The following is an 18714-nucleotide window of genomic DNA, read 5'->3' on the forward strand; positions in this document are numbered from 1 at the left end:
GAGCCGTCTGAAGCCATCAAACCTCACTGCCAAAGGCAGTGTGTAATTGTCCTGGTCAATATTATGGAAAATAACAGCTGGAATTCTCTCCCTTACCAAACGAGCCTTGATTAGGTGAAATCAAGGGTGGTAGATCACGCTTAGAGGCAATTAACTAAATTTGAAATTAATTTAAAGTATAGATTTAAGAACACTATGACAACACCAGATTCTCCTAAATTCAGATCAATATATGATTGTAAAGAGTGCCCTTTCTAAGGCTCTTGTTCGCAGGGATTTCAGAAAGTATATACCAAAAGCATGACATGGGGAGGGGGGGGGGAGAGGAAGACCCGAGTGCAAATCAATCTGAATTCAACAGGATTGACAATGGAATAAACAAAGTAAGTGCAGACTCTGCCCTGGTTTCTGACTCTTTCTTTTAAAAAAAAGCACCAGAAAAACCATTGCAATGAAATTGACCCAAAGCGGCTAAATTTGGACTTGAACTAAATTTAATTCAAATTCACAGTGACCAAATCAATGTATAGAAAGATACACATACATTCTAATAAAACAATTCTTATGTTAACCATCTGAGTACCCAAACTCCATGAAGAATGATTCCATGCACTTGCCCACTTAAGGGACTGAAGCCCACAGACCAGAGTTGCACCCTTACATTCCAAAGACATCTAAGACAGGTACACTTTGGGGGTTACACATACTTTATAGTACAATCACTGTGTTTACCTGAACGATTGATCTTGCCATGAACATGTATTTTTGTAGCATTTGCAACACTGGATATTCTAAAAGATGAGCACAAAAAAGCTTCCCTCCAGCCCTCTTAAACAGAAATAAAGTCAGGAAGGCACTAACTGGAACTGGCTCTTAGGTTTGCACATCTGAACACTTCTCCTGCTTAACAAAGCCAGATTTTTCAATGCAAAGTTCAGTTCTTCCTCCCATTCCATGTTAACATTCATTTTTCATAAGGCTTGTATTAGCATGTAGTTTTGTGGATCAGGAAGAGTAGGATTTGTGGAGGATGTTCTAACTGATTGGCTTTAGAAGATTATCGACTGCACTTCCTCATGATGTAAAGCACTTGGTGGTAAAAACCAATGTCAAAAAAAGGATGCAGCTAGGATAAAAGTCTGAAACTTTCTTGTCTGGTATCCCTTACTGGCAAGGCATTGCTATCCAAGAATGCAACATCAATCGGTTGTAGGTGAGATAGCCCATGACTTGTTCATGAAGAAGCTGGTGAAAGTACATCCTGGTAACAAGCCCCAGAAAGTGAAACAGAGGTTCAAATGGTTGTTGTGAGTTTTCCAGACTGTGTAGCCATAGTCTGGTAGTTTTAATCACAGGCGTTTTGCCTGTTCCAGCACTGTGCACTACACAAAAGACTGATCTTGCAAGATAGAAATCCTGAGAGGACAGAGCTATTCATGACCTTCTCTGATATTTTTGGATATGCAGGAATCTTGGCCTGTATAGAAAAAAAGACAAAACCACAGAAATCAGCCCCCATTGGAGAAACTACTAAAGCTGCCAATTCATGCATGCTGTGGTGGAATATACTGTAGTGGAATTCCACCATGTCCTCTAAGGCAGTGGTCCCCAACCCCCGGTCCGGGGACCGGTACCAGTCCGTGGAACAGTTGGTACCGGGCCGCGGCTACTCCTCGTCCTCCTCCCTGGCTGCTGCCTCAGGGGCTGCCCTGCTATTCTTCCGCCAGCTCACCTTTGGTGCTCTCCGGCGGCCACCATGGCTGGGGCTCCCCCTCGGTGTGGCACTGTGCAGCTGCTGCTGGCAGCGCCCCTCAGCAGGCAGCGGGAAGTCAGGGATGCCAGCGGGAAAGCAAGTGGAGCAGGGGCTCAGGTGGCAGCAGTGACGTCCCTTCGGCAAAAGACTACCCCCCCCCCCTCGGGCCTCAGTAAAATTGTCAAGCATTGACCGATCCCCGGTGATAAATATGTTGGGGACCACTGCTCTAAGGTTTTCCCAACATCTTGAGAGGCTTTTCTTTCTATCTCGGGTAATCACTTGAACTTTGTAAGGAATTGCCTGCTGGGAGGGGCAGGACTCCCAGGTTCCCTTCCAAGTTCTGAGGCCTTGTCTCTGTGTCTCCCACTGCCCAGCACCTGGTCACCACAGGGACTGCTTACTGCCTTGTTCGTCCCTGGAGGAATATACCTTCCCACAGGCTGCCTTCCTTCTGCCGCTCCTTTTAAAATATAATGTCCAGCACAGTGGAGGTGTATGTGGTACAAAGAACCACTACCAGCATCTAAAGTTATAAACTATTTATTAAAAAGAAAATGTTCACAAGCATACTTTTAGCACAGCACCAGACTGAGCAAGGGATTAAAAAGAAATGGGTAAAATGCAATTCCTCTCTCTCTATATATACATGTTTAATCAGATGTTAAAAATAGAACAGGCTCCTTAGTTTAGAAAGTTATAAATCTTCACAGCATTCCCATTACCTTGTATCTTCCTCCATCTGTCTAAGAGCTGCCTCCTCCAACTTCAATTAAGAGTTCTGTTTGCTCTGATGGACTCTGCACTAAAGAGGTCTTCCTTCTTGCTTCCAAGAATTCTATCTTTTCTCTATTCTCCTCCCACTGACCAAATCAGGCAGGGACAAAGAAGCTTTTCCTGGTAACCTCCAGAAGTTCCTTTCTGAAGTCTATTTAGTATTTAACACCTCCAAATCTCTGTTCTTTGTTTTTAGACCCTCCTATTGTCTCTAGCTGCGAAGAGCCTCTTGTGGCGCAGAGTGGTAAGGCAGCCCTCTGAAAGCTTTGCCCATGAGGCTGGGAGTTCAATCCCAGCAGCCGGCTCAAGGTTGACTCAGCCTTCCATCCTTCCGAGGTCGGTAAAATGAGTACCCAGCTTGCTGGGGGGTAAACAGTAATGACTGGGGAAGGCACTGGCACACCACCCCGTATTGAGTCTGCCATGAAAACGCTAGAGGGCGTCACCCCAAGGGTCAGACATGACTCGGTGCTTGCACAGGGGATACCTTTACCTTTACCTTTATTGTCTCTAGCTAGATCTATTAATATTTCTTAAGAGGTAGCTAAGATGAGCCTAAAAAGCTATTGACTGACTTTCTCTTGCCTACCTGTTCTCTGCCCAGAGAAAAAACTTTTAAAATTCCCTGGTAAAGGTTTCATTCAGGTTGGACCTCTACCTTAAAAAGGCATTTCTTCACACACGCTGTGACAAAACAGAAATATTTTTCTCTGACTTTGGCACAAATTACATCCCTACTTCCCTATCGCTGTCAACATTACAGTGCTTTCAAGGCATTTCCACTTGCAACCAGGAGCCAGTGGTCTGTCCCTTGCTGAAAAAAACATCCAGAGGACTCCACCAGCTACCGCCCCATCTTGTATTTAGTGTTTCTGGGGGATGTGATTGAATCAGCTTGTAGCATTCTTGGATGAATCTTTGGCACTTGATCCCTTCCAGTCGGGCTTCTGTCCTGGCCATGGGGTGGAGACAGCTGTGGTCACCCTGATGGATAATCTTCAGCAGTAGCTGGACTGAGGCAGTATGGCACTGCTTACACTTTATACATGTTGGTCATTTTTGATCATGAGCTGTTAGCCTGCTGCCTCGCCGGTGTGGGACTGCCTTGAAGTGGCTGATCTCCTTTCTTAGCAAATGAACACAAGAGTGGCTGTCAAGGAGAATCTTATGCACTCTCATCAGCTCCCTTGTGGAGTTCTGCAGGGTGTGATCCTCTCCCCTACATTGTTTAACATCTTTGTCCTTCCTCTGGCCCAGCTGATCCACAGCCACAGTGTCATGCACTCACCCTCTGAGCTGGCACCAGGAGGTGCTCCGGAGGCAGAGCATCTCTCAGAGGCACTGGGAGACACAGCTGTCATGGACTAGGCGCTGTCTGGTCTCCCAGAGGATGCGCAGGCTGGGCCTAAGCCCCTGGACAAGACAGCTACCAGCCCAGAAGATTCACTGGAGGAGCAGCATCAGAGGCCGCAGGTGAAGGCTCCACCAAGCCCCGAATGGCAGTGTCGGAGCAGGTGATCTACCCTGACAGCTGTCAGAAGATCAGCATGCCTGTCAGCATGCTGTAAGGGTAGATGGGGCCCAGGTGCACTGGCTTCCTCCAATAAAGACTGATTCCAGCTGCAGGCTCTCTGGCTGAGGGCTGCTCCACCCGGTTTCTGGCTGTATCAGGGCCTTGAGGCAAGGTCCTTCATGGGTGCAATGTGTATATTCCATGCCTGTTTACCCAAACAACTCCTTGTTCTGGTTTGCTTTGACAAAGCTCTGCCTGCCTGACTCCTAGTTCCTGACTTCAGCCTGAGTCTTGACTATGCTTCCAGCTTCAGAACCTTGGCTTTGGTTCTTATGCTCCCAGCTCTAGACCTACGACTTGACTTCTGACTTTATCCCTGGCTTTGACTACGGTTTGGTTTTGACTGTTTCTCTGGCTCTTGACCCCAGCTCAGCTAGACTTCGCTCCCCATCCCGCTTGCTGTGAACTCCCTTGGCTCACAACCTCCTGAACTGACTCTGGCTTTTGGCAAACACTCTGTTCCAGCACAACCTCCCAGCTGTGCAGGTGCAGTCCAGCAGGGCAGCACATATGGTCTGGGTTGTCATCAATTTGCAGATGACATCCAGCTCTATCTCCTGATGGATGGATGGCCTAATTCCCCCCCTGGAAACATTTGACAGATGTTTGGAAGCAGTGATGGCTTGGTTCAAGCAGAGCTGCCTAAAACTGTGGCTGCGTTGGAAAAGGTCAGAACAGGAAGTGCACTTTCCCTGCCTGGATGGGGTGTACCTTCCCTGCCTGGATGGGGTACGCCTCAATGTCTATGGAGATGCAGGTCACTAGAGTAGCCCAAGCTGGAGTTCTTTCATCTTGACCACTGCAGCTACTAGCACCCTATCTGTCCCCAGAACACCTGGCTACAGTGATCCTTAAAACTGCACACATCCTACCTATTTGCAATTGGTTCTATGAAACTTTACTTGACACAAGTACAAAGAACAATGTAAAAAACTAGTAAACCCTTCTCTACAAGACTTACTTTCCACAAAAGTCCTTATGGGTGGCAGACACAAACAGGGATAAATCAGGATGACTGTGAAGCCATGTCTTTACCATCTCTGGGTGTCTTGGGTCAACTTCCAGAAATACGCTCCTAAAAGCAGAGGATAAGTGAGAAATTTCATTATATAAAATTCTTCAGCTAGTGTGTCTGATTAAACTGATACAATGAAAATGTGGAATCAGTGGATCTATAATGCATACTGAAGTATTTGCTATCAATCTTTTTCATCCTGCCCTTCCTCCAAGGATTTCAGGATGGCACACATTACTTTCCCTCTGTTTAGTAACTGACAGATTGACAAAGACTAGCTGGCCCAAAGTCATGTACCGTGTTTCATGGAAAAGAGATTGGGACATAGTCCTAATCTGATTAACCACTACAGCTGCTGACTGCTGGTACAGGGATAAATAGTACTGGATCAGACTAAAGGCATATGTAGCTTAGCACTCCACTTCCTACATTAGTTGAGAAGCTGATAAGCAAAGCAAGGTGGAGATTTCCGTAGCCTATTGCTTGCCCTCAGAATCTATTAAACAGAGATCGATTGCTTCATAACATGGTTGTATTTAGCTGGTATTTGACAGATCTGCCTTTGACAGATCTCCTCTAGAAATTTGTCTGTTTGATGATTACCACCTCCTATGATTACCACCTCCTCCTGCCACAATCAATACTCAGCCCTAAGGGCACATGACACAGAGTAGCACTCTCATGGCCTCAGTCCAGAATTTACTGCCAATCAATTTTGCTGAGTGACCCTGAGAGTTGTAGTACAGTGAGGACTTCAACTTCATGTTCTACATACTCGTAACAATCATAATTCTCACCACTCAGATAACTCCTTTCAAGCAACTGAGAAAAGTTTAAATAGTTACTTGTGTTGTATCACCTGTACTGTGTAGTCTCTTCCGGGATTATTTGGTTACTAGAATATAAGCCTGCTGTAGCCAAAATACAGCGGGCGCTAGAAGGCAGTGGCTGGGTGTGGGAGGCCCCCCCTCGCCCTCCCCCCACGGCCTGGGCGCCCCTGGCCTGGGTGGCCTTGGAGAAGGGGGAGGGGTTACCAAATGGCCAGGCTAAGCCCAAACGTCTTGCTGCTCTCCTAAAAGCCCCGTCCCTTCACCCACCCCAGCCCAGGGGGCCCTTTCCTTCCTTCCTTCCTCCCTCCCTCCCTCTCTGTCGATCCCAACGAAGCTCTGGCGCCCCTTCTCCCTAGGCCCAGGCTGGCTCCCTACCATTCTGCCAAAGGCGCACGGCCTCCGGGCCGCTCGAGTTGGTGGGGAGTGCACTGGACCCGGCCAGGAAGGAGGAGGAGGTGGCAGCGGCGGAGGAGGGGCGGCAAAGGGAAGCTGGCTGGAGGTGCAGACATGGTGCCTTCTCCTCTCTGGCGCTTCAGCCGGCCCTGGCTTCAGCACAGAGAAAAGATCAGGGCCGCGGGCCTGCTCCTTTCCTCTCGGTGAAGCCTTTCCCACTCCACTCCACCACTTCAGCACAGGGAAAGGAGCAGGCCTGCTGCATCTTTGACGCAGCGGCCCTGCTCCTTTCTCGGCGGTGAAGCTTCTCTGCTGCGCGGCTCCCGAATGGCCCCGGACTGACACTCAGAGGGGCCCTTCGAGTTTTTGTCCCAGACTCGCCCTGCCCCTTTCTCTGCCCACTTAGCCCTTAGGGCTTTATTCTTACTGCTCCTGCAGAGCGGTTTACAGATTTTCAGTCCAGAGCATAAAGATTTATTACCTTTTACTAGAATTACTGTCAGTCAGGCAAGAAATCTCAAAACAGAAATTTCAAGAGCACACTAATAGCCATCTTACTGATTATGTGCCCAAACCAATGGGAGTTTTTTTGTAAAAAAAAAAAAGAGAGAGAGAGAGAGAGAGAGAGAGAGAGAGAGAGAATAAAAGTGGGGAGGGTTGGTACCTTATATATAAGTTCACCCTGATTTCCTCCAATTCCCTCTACCTCCAGTACTGGTATTCAGCACCGCCACAAAAAAAAAACATTGCTTCCCTCAATTTGGTAACAGTAGTTATGCAGGCTACAAATAAATTGACAGAGAAACAGCCAAACCCCAGCAGTAAGCGCTTCTCAAAAAATCACATTTCCCCCCACACAAAACACTCCCTTTGAAACAAGCAAAGACTCATCCACACTAACAAATGGCTGTAGATCCTATTCTGTGTCTTTGGCAAAACTGTTTTTCCTGTCAACGCCTCCTCTGCTTCTAAGACAAAAATAAAACAAAGCCCCAAATGAAAAAGTGGAAATGCTAGGAAACTGTGGTTATGCTTCTAGGCTAAAAATGAAAAGTGCTGATATAATCACTGAAGCATGAGGTCTCAGGGTTCCACTTTACAGGCGTGATTTTAAGTTGCTTTTTTTGGGCTACTCAGTCATCAGCACTTTTTGAAAACCCACAAAAGATGTAACAATATGATGGCTACAAGTTTTCACTGTTCTTGTCTCAGGAAGAAACATGGCAATTGTTTTGTTTTTTTTTCCAAACAAACTATTATCCAGGCATCTTTCAAATGTTTATTCTTGGAAGCTCAAATACTTTATTTTTAAGAGAGCTTATTTTTGAAGTCTTAAAACTTTTGTTTGCTTTCTTAGATTGAAACATTGGTTTCTTTTCTTTTGTGGGGCAAAGTCATCCAAGGTGGTTAAGGTCACACCTCTGCTCACTCAGGTAGGGCTATGCAGATTTTGCCTGGTTACTCTCTAGAGTGGCTGCAGGTTGACCCTCCAGTCATGCACAAGCCTTGCTGAGTGTCCAGTTGTTGTGTGCTTCCTGTGCTCTGCTGGTTCTTTCATCTTGTTCCTTTCTTGTTCTTTATTTGTCCATCCTCCCCCAATTCATTTGGGTGGGAAGTGGATTATTTCACCCCACTAAAGAGAAGAATACTTCAGACAAGTTCAGTGTTTCATTCTCTTTCAGGGAAGTCATCCAAACTGATTAGTTTTACCAATTTGGTGTAGTGGTTAAGAGTGCAGATTTCTAATCTGGCATGCCAGGTTCGATTCGGCACTCCCCCACATGCAACCAGCTGGGTGACCTTGGGCTCGCCACGGCACTGATAAAGCTGTTCTGACCGAGCAGTGATTATCAGGGCTCTCTCAGCCTCACCCACCTCACAGGGTGTCTGTTGTGGGGAGAGGAAAAAGCGACTGTAAGCCGCTTTGAGCCTCCTTCAGATAGAGAAAAGCGGCATATAAGAAACAACTCTTCTCCTCTTCTTCTACCCAAACTGAACTTCTGGGGTGTGTTATTCTCCTTAGTTAAGCCTTATTGTAGCACTCTTTGGCTGAGGGTTGCTTTTGCAGAAGCTTTTGATGAGGTAGTGCGTGACGAATGTCGAAAAAGAAACCCACATGGCCACTTTGCAGATCTCTTCTCCCAGGGCCACAGTTCTTGCTGCTGCCCTCTTGCAAGTAAGCCAGGACCTTGCTCGGTGGTGTCCTTCCCTTTGCCTCGTATACCTTGATTATGCACTGTTTGACCCAGAATCTAATGGCTGGCTTCATCACTTTCCCACCCAGGTTTTGGCTACTGTGCAAGACATACAGTGCATCTGAGCAGCTGAAAGGCACTGCTCTGTTCAGATAAATGTGCAGAGCTCTGCCCACATCAAGTTTGTATCAGGTTTTCCCTTTTGGGTGTTTTGTCTTGAGGCAGAAGGACAATAGCACAAGTGGTTGCTGAAGGTGGGATGCTGAATATACCTTAAGGATGAACAATGGGTCTGTCCTTAGGGTCACTGACTCCTTCTGGAAGGTGCACAGCTCCCTTCTGGATGAAAGTACTGGCTGTCTCCTGGTTGAAGTGATGTCTACCAGGAAGGTTATTTTCCATGACAAAAGTTTTAACTCTACAGCTTTTAGTGGCTCAAAGGGTGGTCCTGTAAGTGCTCACAGAGCTGTAGGTAGGTTCCACATGGGGAATTTATGCCCCAATGGAGGATCTCGCTTTGAACACTACTTAAGAACTGTCTGCTGTGTTTGTTACTGGATAGGGTCCTCAGTTGCCTGGAGCCCAGCACTGAGTGTTGCAACCTCCCTCTCTAGGGTGTTGGCTCTAAGGCCTTGCTTCCACTAGTCATGTAAGAATGCCATAACATCCTTCCAGGATGGGTTATTGGGTCTATCCCCTTGTTTGTGGCCTACTTTTGAATGTTCACCATTTGTGGTCATATATCCTTCTGGAAAGCATGATGTCTATTATTTCTTGGGGAAAACCATAGGTTGCTACGTCTGCCCTTTCAATTTCCAAGCTCTAGTCAAGCTAGGTCCTGGTGTAGGACTGGGCCTTGATGCAGAATGTCTGGTCCAGGGTGTTACTATTGACAACTGTACTAGGTTGGAGAATCATGGTTGTCAGAATATGAGATGATCAATCTGAAACTGTCCAGATCTACTCTCAACTTAGCCTTGCTAGTGTATGTAAAAAAACCTCTCAATTTTCAGCTAGTCTCTTTAGGAAAATGGATTTGCCCTTTTCAGAGCTCCAGTATATGCCACTAATTTACAAATTCAGCAAATGGGCATTTTCTAATCAATATGTTTTTCATGAATCAGGATGATTCAAAATGTAGCACTTGGAACACCATTACATCAGGGTTTTTACAGAACATACTCAGAATAATATTTTGTCTACACTAAAGGTCTTTTCATCGACTTGTTTTCCCTGTTACATTGTGCTAATACACCATGAATATTTTTGCTATTGCTGTTAATAATATTGTCTTTGTTTCCTACTATTGTTCCCTATTATTTTAGCAGTGGAATTCTCACATGTCCAGTTTCATTATCATTAATTAATTATATGTTTCTTCTTTTTAAAGTTTTTTTGTTAATTTTTTTTAAGAACTATTTTTGTTTTGTTAGAGTGGTTAACTCAACTAAATTTTCCTACCCCATCTGCTGTTGGTCCATGAAGGCTGCTGCATAGTTACTAAGGGGGCATTTAGCTAAATATCATGTTTCAATTCCTTACTGATCTTATATACACTGTCAGTGCCATTCTTCCTAAATCCATTGAAGTTAATGGGCTTAGAACATTGTAGTTCTGCTTAAAATAGCACTGTTAATTAATTAATTATATTTATATACCACCGTCCCCAAAGGTTCAGGGTAGTTTACATAAAACAGGTACGATACATATAACTCAATATTTGTAACAATAATAATACGGTGGTAACAGTAGATAACATAGCAGAACAGTAGATAAACTAATACATACTGATGGCCCTGTGGGTTACCATAGGACAGAGGCTCAGGGGCAATGGGAAGTGGTTGGATCAGGTTGACCTGAACCAAATGCCTGGCAGAGGAGCTCTCTTTTGCAGGCCTTGAGGAACTGTTCAAGTTCCTTTATGGCCCTGATCTCCTCTGGGAGCTTGTTTCACCAGTTGGGAACAGGATGGAGAAAGCTCTGGCCCTAGTTGAGGTCAAGCGAGCTTCCTTGGGGCCAGGGATTACCAGGTACTTGGAGGGAGTAGAGCGTAAGGCTCTTTGAGGGATATAGGCAGAGAGGCGACCCCTTAGATATACTGGGTGCAGATCACATATAGCGTTAAAGGTGATAATCAGAACCTTAAGCCTGATCTGGAATTCGACCGGAAGCCAGCACAACTGATAGAGGATGGGCCAAATGTGGGACCTCCATGGTGTTACTGTGAGGACCCTGGCTGCTGCATTATGGACCAGTTGTAGTTTCCATATCAAGGTTAAGGGCAGGCCTGCATAGAGTGAGTTGCAGAAGTCCAGTCTAGAGGTGACCATCACATGGATTACTGTAGCTAGGTGTTCCAGGGCCAAATAGGGCACTAGTAGTTTGGTTTGGTGAAGGTGGTAGTGCCAGCCATGCTGTCATCATGATCTGAGCCTTCACTGAGAGGGAGGCATAGAGAATCATACCCAGGTTCCTGATGGAGTGGAGCCACTGATAGCTACACTCCATCCAGGTTGGGTAGGTGCCCTTCCTCACTTGGATCCTTCCTGTCCCGCAACAAGACCTCCGATGTTAAAGGTCTGAGCTTCAGACAACTCTGCTTGAACCACCTCATCACTGCTTCCAGGCAGCTGGCTAATGCTTCTGGGAGAGAGTCAGGGTGGCCGTCCATCAGGAGGGAGAGCTGGATTTAATCAGCATAATGATGACAAGTCAGCCCAAACCTCCATACCAGTTGAGCAAGAGGGCACATAAAGATATTCAGTAGGATTGGAGAGAGAACTGCCCCCTAAGGCAGTGGTCCCCAACCCCTGGTCCGGGGACCGATACCGATCCGTGGATCAGTCAGTACAGGGCCGCGTGCGCTGCCCTAGCCGGGCACATGCAGGGTTAGTGCAAGGGCAAGCACGGTTACCGAGTCAAGCAAGTTCAAAGTGCGTACCAGAGAGTAGTCAAAAGTCCAGTCCAGGTCTTATCAGGAATTGTTAGCTGACAAAGTTCAAAGGAGAACTGAAAGAGTTGTTGTTTATCTTTACCAAGATCAAGCCGGGAATCTGTGGAGCATTCAATCAAAGCGTAGTCGGGTGAAGCAAGGGTCAAGCCGGGAATCAGTCAAACAGAGCTTCGCCGAAACGTAGGTGAGCAGGAAACCAGTCAAGGCAACGGGTGGACATGTGCACAAGGTTGCACCCACACTAAGAAGCACTTCTGCTGTGTTTAAGAACAAGCTGAGCTGTCACATCAAGTGGCTGCACCTGGCACTCAGCCTTCCTCCGATGAATGAGCCCCACCTGAGCCCAACCTAGCCTGTTGCTTTAGTCTAAGCCGAGCACTTTGCCTGCGTGTTGCCAACGTTGTCCTCCTGCATTCCCTCCTGCGCTGTGGAGATGAGTCTGGGCTGTTCAGGGGTGTTGCTGCAGGCTGAGGTAATGCTGGTGCAGAGGGCATGGTGCTTGTCTGGCTGGGACCTGGTTGTGGCTCCCTTTCGGGACTTGCCTCTCTAAGCAGCACCCTGCTGCTTTGCTCCAGCTCCTCCACTTCTTCCTCCGAGGGAGCTGGTGCAGAGGCACCCTCTAGAGACGGGGCCATGACACCGCAGGTCCTCCTCGTCCCACTCCCCGGCTGCTGCCTTGGGGGCTGCCCTGCCTCTCTGCCGCTGGCTCTCCAGTGGCTGCCATGGCTGGGGCTCCCCCTCGGTGTGGCACTGCACAGCTGCTGCTGGCAGCGCCCCCCAGTGGGCGGTGGGAATTCAGGGGCACCAGCGGGAAAGCAAGTGGAGCAGGGGCTCAGGCGGCGGCAACGTCCCTCGGCAAACGGCTACCCCCCCCGGCCCTCAGTAAAATTGTCAAGTGTTGACCGGTCCCTGGTGATAAAAAGGTTGGGGACCACTGCCCTAAGGGACTCCACATGCCAGTTGGTGATGGCTTGATGAACTCTCTGCTAGTGCTACCCTCTGACCATGATTCCGGAAAAAGGAGATCAGCCACTGAAGGGCAGTCCCTCTGATCCTGGCATCGGTGAGAGGTCTAATAATACAAGCAGTGCTGACCTGTCCCGGTCCAACTGGCGACGAAGGTTGTCCGTCAGGGCGACTAGCACCTATGGCCAGGCCAGAAACTGGACTGGGATGGGTCTAAAACCGAAGCTTCTTCCAAATATGCTGACAGTTGGTCCATGACAGCCCTTTCAAGCATCTTCCCCAGAAATGCTAAGTGCGAGACGAGGAGATAACTGATAGGCTGCCAAGGGTGCAGAGATGGTTTTTTGAACAGTATGTAAACACTGCCTCTTTTAACCCTTCCAGAAATTCTCCTGTTGAGCGGGACTCAAGACTCTTTCAACCTCCAAAGTACAAAGAGATCAAAGTATAAAGAACTGTTATTTTTTTACTTGTTATTCTGTAGTTTTCCTCAAGTCTGAAACAATCTTCTAGAAAGTTGTGGCTAATTATGCAATGAGGCAGTGGCTTGTTCTTTGTTCAGGTTATTTGCCGTGTATTAACATGTTTCTTTGCTTTGGATGGAGACTCAGCCAAATCTCTCCTTGTAATTATATGGTTAATCAAGCATACACTTAGGAGAAACTTCCTAAACTTGTTTACCACATCTACTAGTTTTCCCTCTTCCTACTCTTTGGTTAGATGAGCACTAGCACAGCTAGTTTTTCTAGCTGATGGCATATTCCTATCACTTGCAAGTCACACCTTCTGATATATGACTGGCAGCAGGACACAATATAATTTTTAGATAACTTTTTCTATTGTTAGATGCTCGGGACTTCAATTTTATGACCATGTCTCCTTCCTCATCTTTATTTTCCCCAGAGGAACTGCTTCAAAGCTCTGTAACACATTCTTTTAGGGTCACTTTTGAAAAGATAAGGAGAACCTCTTCAACCGCCCATGGACGTATTTTAATTCATCTTTTGGTGCATATTTGACATTCCCTTCTTTTTTTCTATCATTTAAAAAAATTCTCTCATCCTTACACTGCAGTGACATAGTGTCATTCTAAGCACAGTAACACCCTTCTAAGACCATTGACTTCAATGGTACCGAAACGTACCTAGTGACCTTCAGAGGGCACCAGAGCATGTATTACTTTAGGCTACAGGAAATTCCTCAACCCTAAAGAAGACTTCCTCCAATTTGTATTTCTTCCATTAGAAGAAAAGCCAGGTAAGTGGTAGACACATGACACTATGTGTAATCTATGGGAAGGGGATGTGTGATTGCATTGGATTGGAACCAATAATTATTTAGAAATAGGCATAAAGTAATACTTTAGAAAATAAAGTTACAGTAACTTTATTGTATTAGCAGGCCACTTTGTAATAAGATTGCCATAAAGCAAAATTCCGTTCTTCTCTCCCCAAATACAGGAATACTGCTCCCCGTCCTGCAACTCTACATGGTGTGTTCCTGTTTTTGGATTTCCTTGTGTCTTGTATATTGGAAGAAAGAATAAATATAGAGTAGAAAGGCTTAGGATGTCACCGTTCACTTGTATGCTATATTTCATCTCAGGAGGGGGTCTAGGGGAAAGGGATAGAAAAGGAATCAGGAAAGACAGAAGCTGCTGTGATTTATACAACTCCATTTATCTCTCTCTCCAAGTTTCTTTTTTTGGGCTGCAAGGCTGAATGGCAAAAATCAAGTGGCCTCATTCCCAGTTTCTGAGCTCTACAACTGAGATGCCATCTGTTGTCTAAAAGGAAGCCAGCATGAAAACTCACCCCAAATCTTTGAGGATGTAAGAAGTGAGATTCAAAACTTCTTTGATAACATTCATCCCATCAAGTCCTCCTTCCAGGGCACCAAGGTCCTCATAGCTAGAAACCAAAGGCAAAATCTATAAAATAAAGGATTTGCCAACATCACTAACAGAAACAAAACAAATGTCATCTGAAAATAAGTGCTAAGGACAGGTCCTTCTAGTAACCCTGCAAGAACACAATATGGAAAATAGAAAGTACTGATACAGAATTGTCACTATTGTTCCCTCAGTGACAATGCCACCCATAAGACATCTGAGGAGGGGGTGAGATGGCAACCATATTTCCTCCCCTCCTCGTACTTCCTGTGGTTATTCTCCTTGGTCATGATGTTACATTAAAACATTTGAATGTGTCTGTTCTCCTTTCCCCTAACCTTTCTTTTGCACTGAGTTTGTTAACCAGTCAGTTTAGCAAGGACTATTTAAAAAGTCCAGGAAACTTATTGAATACATATTTATTATTACCTGATCACTGGACAAAATGAAGCCCACACCCTGATTTCATTTTGTGCTGGCTGATTGCAGTGCTTGGAAATTATTAACTAGAAATGCCCTGGTAAGATTCAAGTATTCCCTGTTTCTAACACTGCAATCCTAAGCAGAGTCAAACCCTTCAAACAGCTTAGAAAGGTATAACTTTTCTTAGGTTCACACTGTTAAGGGATGAATTTGATCCATCTAACATCCTTATTATCAGGGAGCACACTATACTTTTATCCTTGCAACAACCCTTGAAATTTAAGCCAGGTTGAGACAGAATGGTTGGCCTATGAAACCCAGTAAACTTCATGACAAATTTGTGATTTGAAGTCAGGCAAGATCTAGTTCTATCCTAAACCTTTAACCTTAACCTGCTCCTAGTTTTAGCATTGCTAGATCTTTGGTTTTTAATTACATTTTAAAAAGTATTTATTGTATTTTAATCCTTTGTATTTTACATGCTGTTAGCTACCCTGAGTCCTGTTTGAGAGTAGATGGGGTGGGAAATAAATTTGATAAATACAAATAATTTAAAATAATAATAGTGGCTGACAGCAATATAGGTATCCCAGAAATCTTCAAAGAGCAAGGGGGGGAGGGGATAAAGCAGCAGCAAGATTAAAAGGTATCTGACTACCGAAGGATCTCTGCCGCCAAGTGACTCATGTCTTCATGGAAAATGTAAGGTGGATTACTGACAATTGTGTCTACCAAGCCCCAAGGCAGCAAATATTCCCACGAACCTGCATCAAAGAAATGGCAAGAACACATTTTAAGAATAACAATATACCAAAACATTACTATCCATATTAAATTTCTTGACTCTTAAATGCTCATATTTCCCATCCAGTCTCGGTAGTTTGTCATGTCTTAGCTGGGGTTGCGCGCTCTGGCCACTTCGGTGAGCACTGCAGCCTGAGGCAGCCTGCGCCATGGCACGGAAGGGAGGGGAGCCAGCTGGCGCACTGCCGCCACCCCTCCCCTCCATGCTGCGGCACTGGCTGCCTCGGGCTGCGGTGCTCGCCGAAGTGTGCCAGAACATGCAACCCTAGACTTAACCCCCCCTATAATTTAACACATAAACAAATCCCACCCAACAACCATTATTAAAACAATGTTTAAAGAAAGAACAAGTATTGTATCAGACTGGCTTTAAAAATTAACTTTAGAATATACCATAGTTAATGTTACTTCCTACTGATGGGAGAGACAAGCAGCTAGGCTATCAGCCTTTAATAATAAAGAGCTACAATCCTAACAACAATTTCCTGGGAGTAAGCCCCATTGAATAAAATGAACTTACTTCTAAATTGACATGCTTAGAATTTCTCCTAAAGGGATTCATGAGCCAAATTGTGACTGTATCTAGATATTTATACTGAATAATCTGGTAAAATGGCAGCATCGGCTAAGACTTCAGTCAATGAGATAGGAGACGAATCACCAGAGACCAAAGAATGGTTACTGAATTGGAACTAGGTAAGTATCCCAACATTCAAATTGTTCACAAAATGGCAGAAATACTGTGCTTCCATTTAATAGCTTTTCCAGGCCTTCCTGCTGAAAATCTTGTGGGTGGCTATGTCGGATAGGGACTCCCTTCCAGCAATACTGAGACTTTGGAACTCTCTCCTGCTTTATCTGTGTTGGCAGTTGGCATGAGGCAAATTACGTGCTCATTAGAAAAGCATTTAATAGCAAGGCATATTCTTTCCCTTCTGCCATTTCCAATTTTGTTCTTGGCTTCTCTCTCCTCTTTAAAGCATGCAGGGTGTCATTCTTTTTGTATGGATTTTAATTTTAACTGATTGTTGTTAACTTCCCTTAGGGATTTAACAAAAAGGGTGAGTTACACATGAGTAATTAAAATCAATTAAGTTAAAAATAAATCAATGTATCCATATGAGCTTTGTGTTGTACCTCCTATGCTTTTGCCAACATGAATGCCCTGGGGTGATATTATCGTAAATGTGCTCCCTTCCAATGCTCAGATTTCTTGAAGATTCAGAAGTTATTACTGAAAATGGTATGCCGCAAGTTACCGTGTGATGTGGCCATTCTACCTCCCTTTCATGTATGACAGATGCAAATGATATATGAAAGGGACTTACTTGAAAAGACATCATGATGAAGAATTTTTACCCTCTTCTGCAGCTGTAACCTATGGAGAGGAATTCTACAACTAATCACAATTTTCTTTAAGCAATAAACTTTGCAATCACTGCAGTACTTCCCCAGTCACTCTACAAAGTAAATAATTATTATTCTGTTTACAAACACAATGCTGGGAAGTATGCATCTGTGGAGAGCCCAACCCATCCATAGCTAGACATGGATGCCAGTTCAGGTCTTGCAGGCCCATTGGCCCAAAATGACTTCAGTAAAAATTGTATTGTTTTATTTATTTATTTGCCTTTCATTTTTAGTTTTATATCCTGCCACTTCTCTGGGGAATCGTGGTGGATCACAATAAGACATACTTAGTTCATGAAAAACCCAATTTAACCCCAAGGAACTCTCCAAGTATGGCAGCCAAAAAACAAACAAACAAAAAATTCTCATTATCTCCTGAGCAGACAACCCAGAGGTGGAATGGAACAATGGAATTGCTCCAGCCTGAGGAGGAGCCACATTATACCTCTCAATACTCATTCTAGATTTATTGCTGCTTTTTTGCATCAAGTTTGTAGATGTACCTTGTGTGATCACTTGAAATATGGATCAAATTGAACAGATGCATGTACATAAATGGTGGTAGTGCTGTTGTTGAGTGATTTTGCCAGGTCACCATATCTGCTGCAGCTCTTAAACTCATGTTTTTCCTGAGGCCTCACCATCCTCCAGGATTAGCATTTTAGGTTACCAGGGGAGGGGTTACCTCTGAGGGGGAAAATCCTACTGCGTGCAGTAGACTTGGGTTGCGTTCAAGCCACAGAATTTCCTTATTACTTCTGTGATAGAATAAAATGCACTAGACAGAAGGATGATCCCACAGAAGATTCTATGCTGCTAATATAGTCTGCCCACATCTCCACTTCTAATTCACATTTAAGAGCCAAAGCACATCCAACTTATATCTATTTTAAGATTTGTGCTTTAGGTTAGGTGGGATAAGTTCTGAAAAGTGATTTAAAACAAAGGGAAGATGTTGAGCTACGTATATGTGTGCTGAAGCACAGTTATTCTAAGCACAGGGCCAATAATGGCAAAAGTCATGAAAAAAGAAGAGCAGTGGAACAGATTAGCTTGAGCTGAGCTATCAAAAAAGACAATGAAAGGAGACAGGCTATTTTGTTCCGTAGGTCAGTCATCAGAGAGGCCAAAGCTGTAAGCGAGCTGAAGGAGGCCCACTATAAAAAGAAAAGCTTCTTCAGGTATGAGTAAAGATGGAGGAATTCTGACAGAGGATAGAGAGAAAGCAAAAAGGCTCAGTACCTGTTTTGCCTCCTTTTTCCCCCCTGAAGAAGCATATATACACCTCTGGGGATGGCAGTAGGCAAGGTTTAATGTCTGGGTGGCAGGGTGACATGGACAGAGAGGTTGTTGAGAAGCACCTGTTGAAAATCCCCTTGGCTATAGTGTGCACTCTAGAGTGCTCAAAGAATTCTGGAGAGCGTGTGGAATCCATCTTCAGGACCTCTTGGAGGACTACAGATGTGCCAGAAGACTGGAGGAAAGTGAATGTTATCCCAATCTTCAAAATAGGGAGGAGTGATGACTTGGGAAACTATAGGCCAGAGAGTCACAGGGATGATAATGGAGTAGGTGTCTTAGTCCCACTGTGTACTGCGCTGGTCAGACTGCACCTGGAGTACTGTGTACAGTTCTGGAGGCCTCAATTCAAAAAGGATGTGGACAAAATTGAGAGGGTACAGAGGAGAGCGACAAGGTTGATCTCAGTCTGGGGACTAAGCCCTATGAGGA

General features: G+C 45.0%; 1 protein-coding gene across 3 annotated transcripts in view; it reads right to left on the reverse strand.

The window, feature by feature from the left end:
• Positions 1-476: 476 nt before the first annotated feature.
• The window catches only part of HEMK1 (HemK methyltransferase 1, mitochondrial release factors N(5)-glutamine), a 65325-nt gene continuing 47087 nt past the window's right edge, over positions 477-18714 (reverse strand). For 2 of the 3 annotated variants that reach the window (XM_077325939.1, XM_077325938.1), the window contains 5 exons: positions 16902-16951; positions 15428-15533; positions 14270-14365; positions 5065-5178; positions 477-1477 (listed from right to left, as the gene is read on the reverse strand). In XM_077325939.1, the coding sequence (XP_077182054.1) occupies positions 1435-1477; positions 5065-5178; positions 14270-14365; positions 15428-15533; positions 16902-16951 (409 nt within the window). In that variant the 3' untranslated portion in view covers positions 477-1434. Of the gene's footprint in view, positions 1478-5064; positions 5179-14269; positions 14386-15427; positions 15534-16901; positions 16952-18714 lie in introns of all 3 variants that reach the window. The other variant, XR_013229090.1, reaches the window with a different exon arrangement.

Source organism: Paroedura picta, chromosome 3 (assembly GCF_049243985.1).
Source record: "Paroedura picta isolate Pp20150507F chromosome 3, Ppicta_v3.0, whole genome shotgun sequence".
Classification (NCBI taxonomy): Eukaryota; Metazoa; Chordata; class Lepidosauria; order Squamata; family Gekkonidae; genus Paroedura; species Paroedura picta.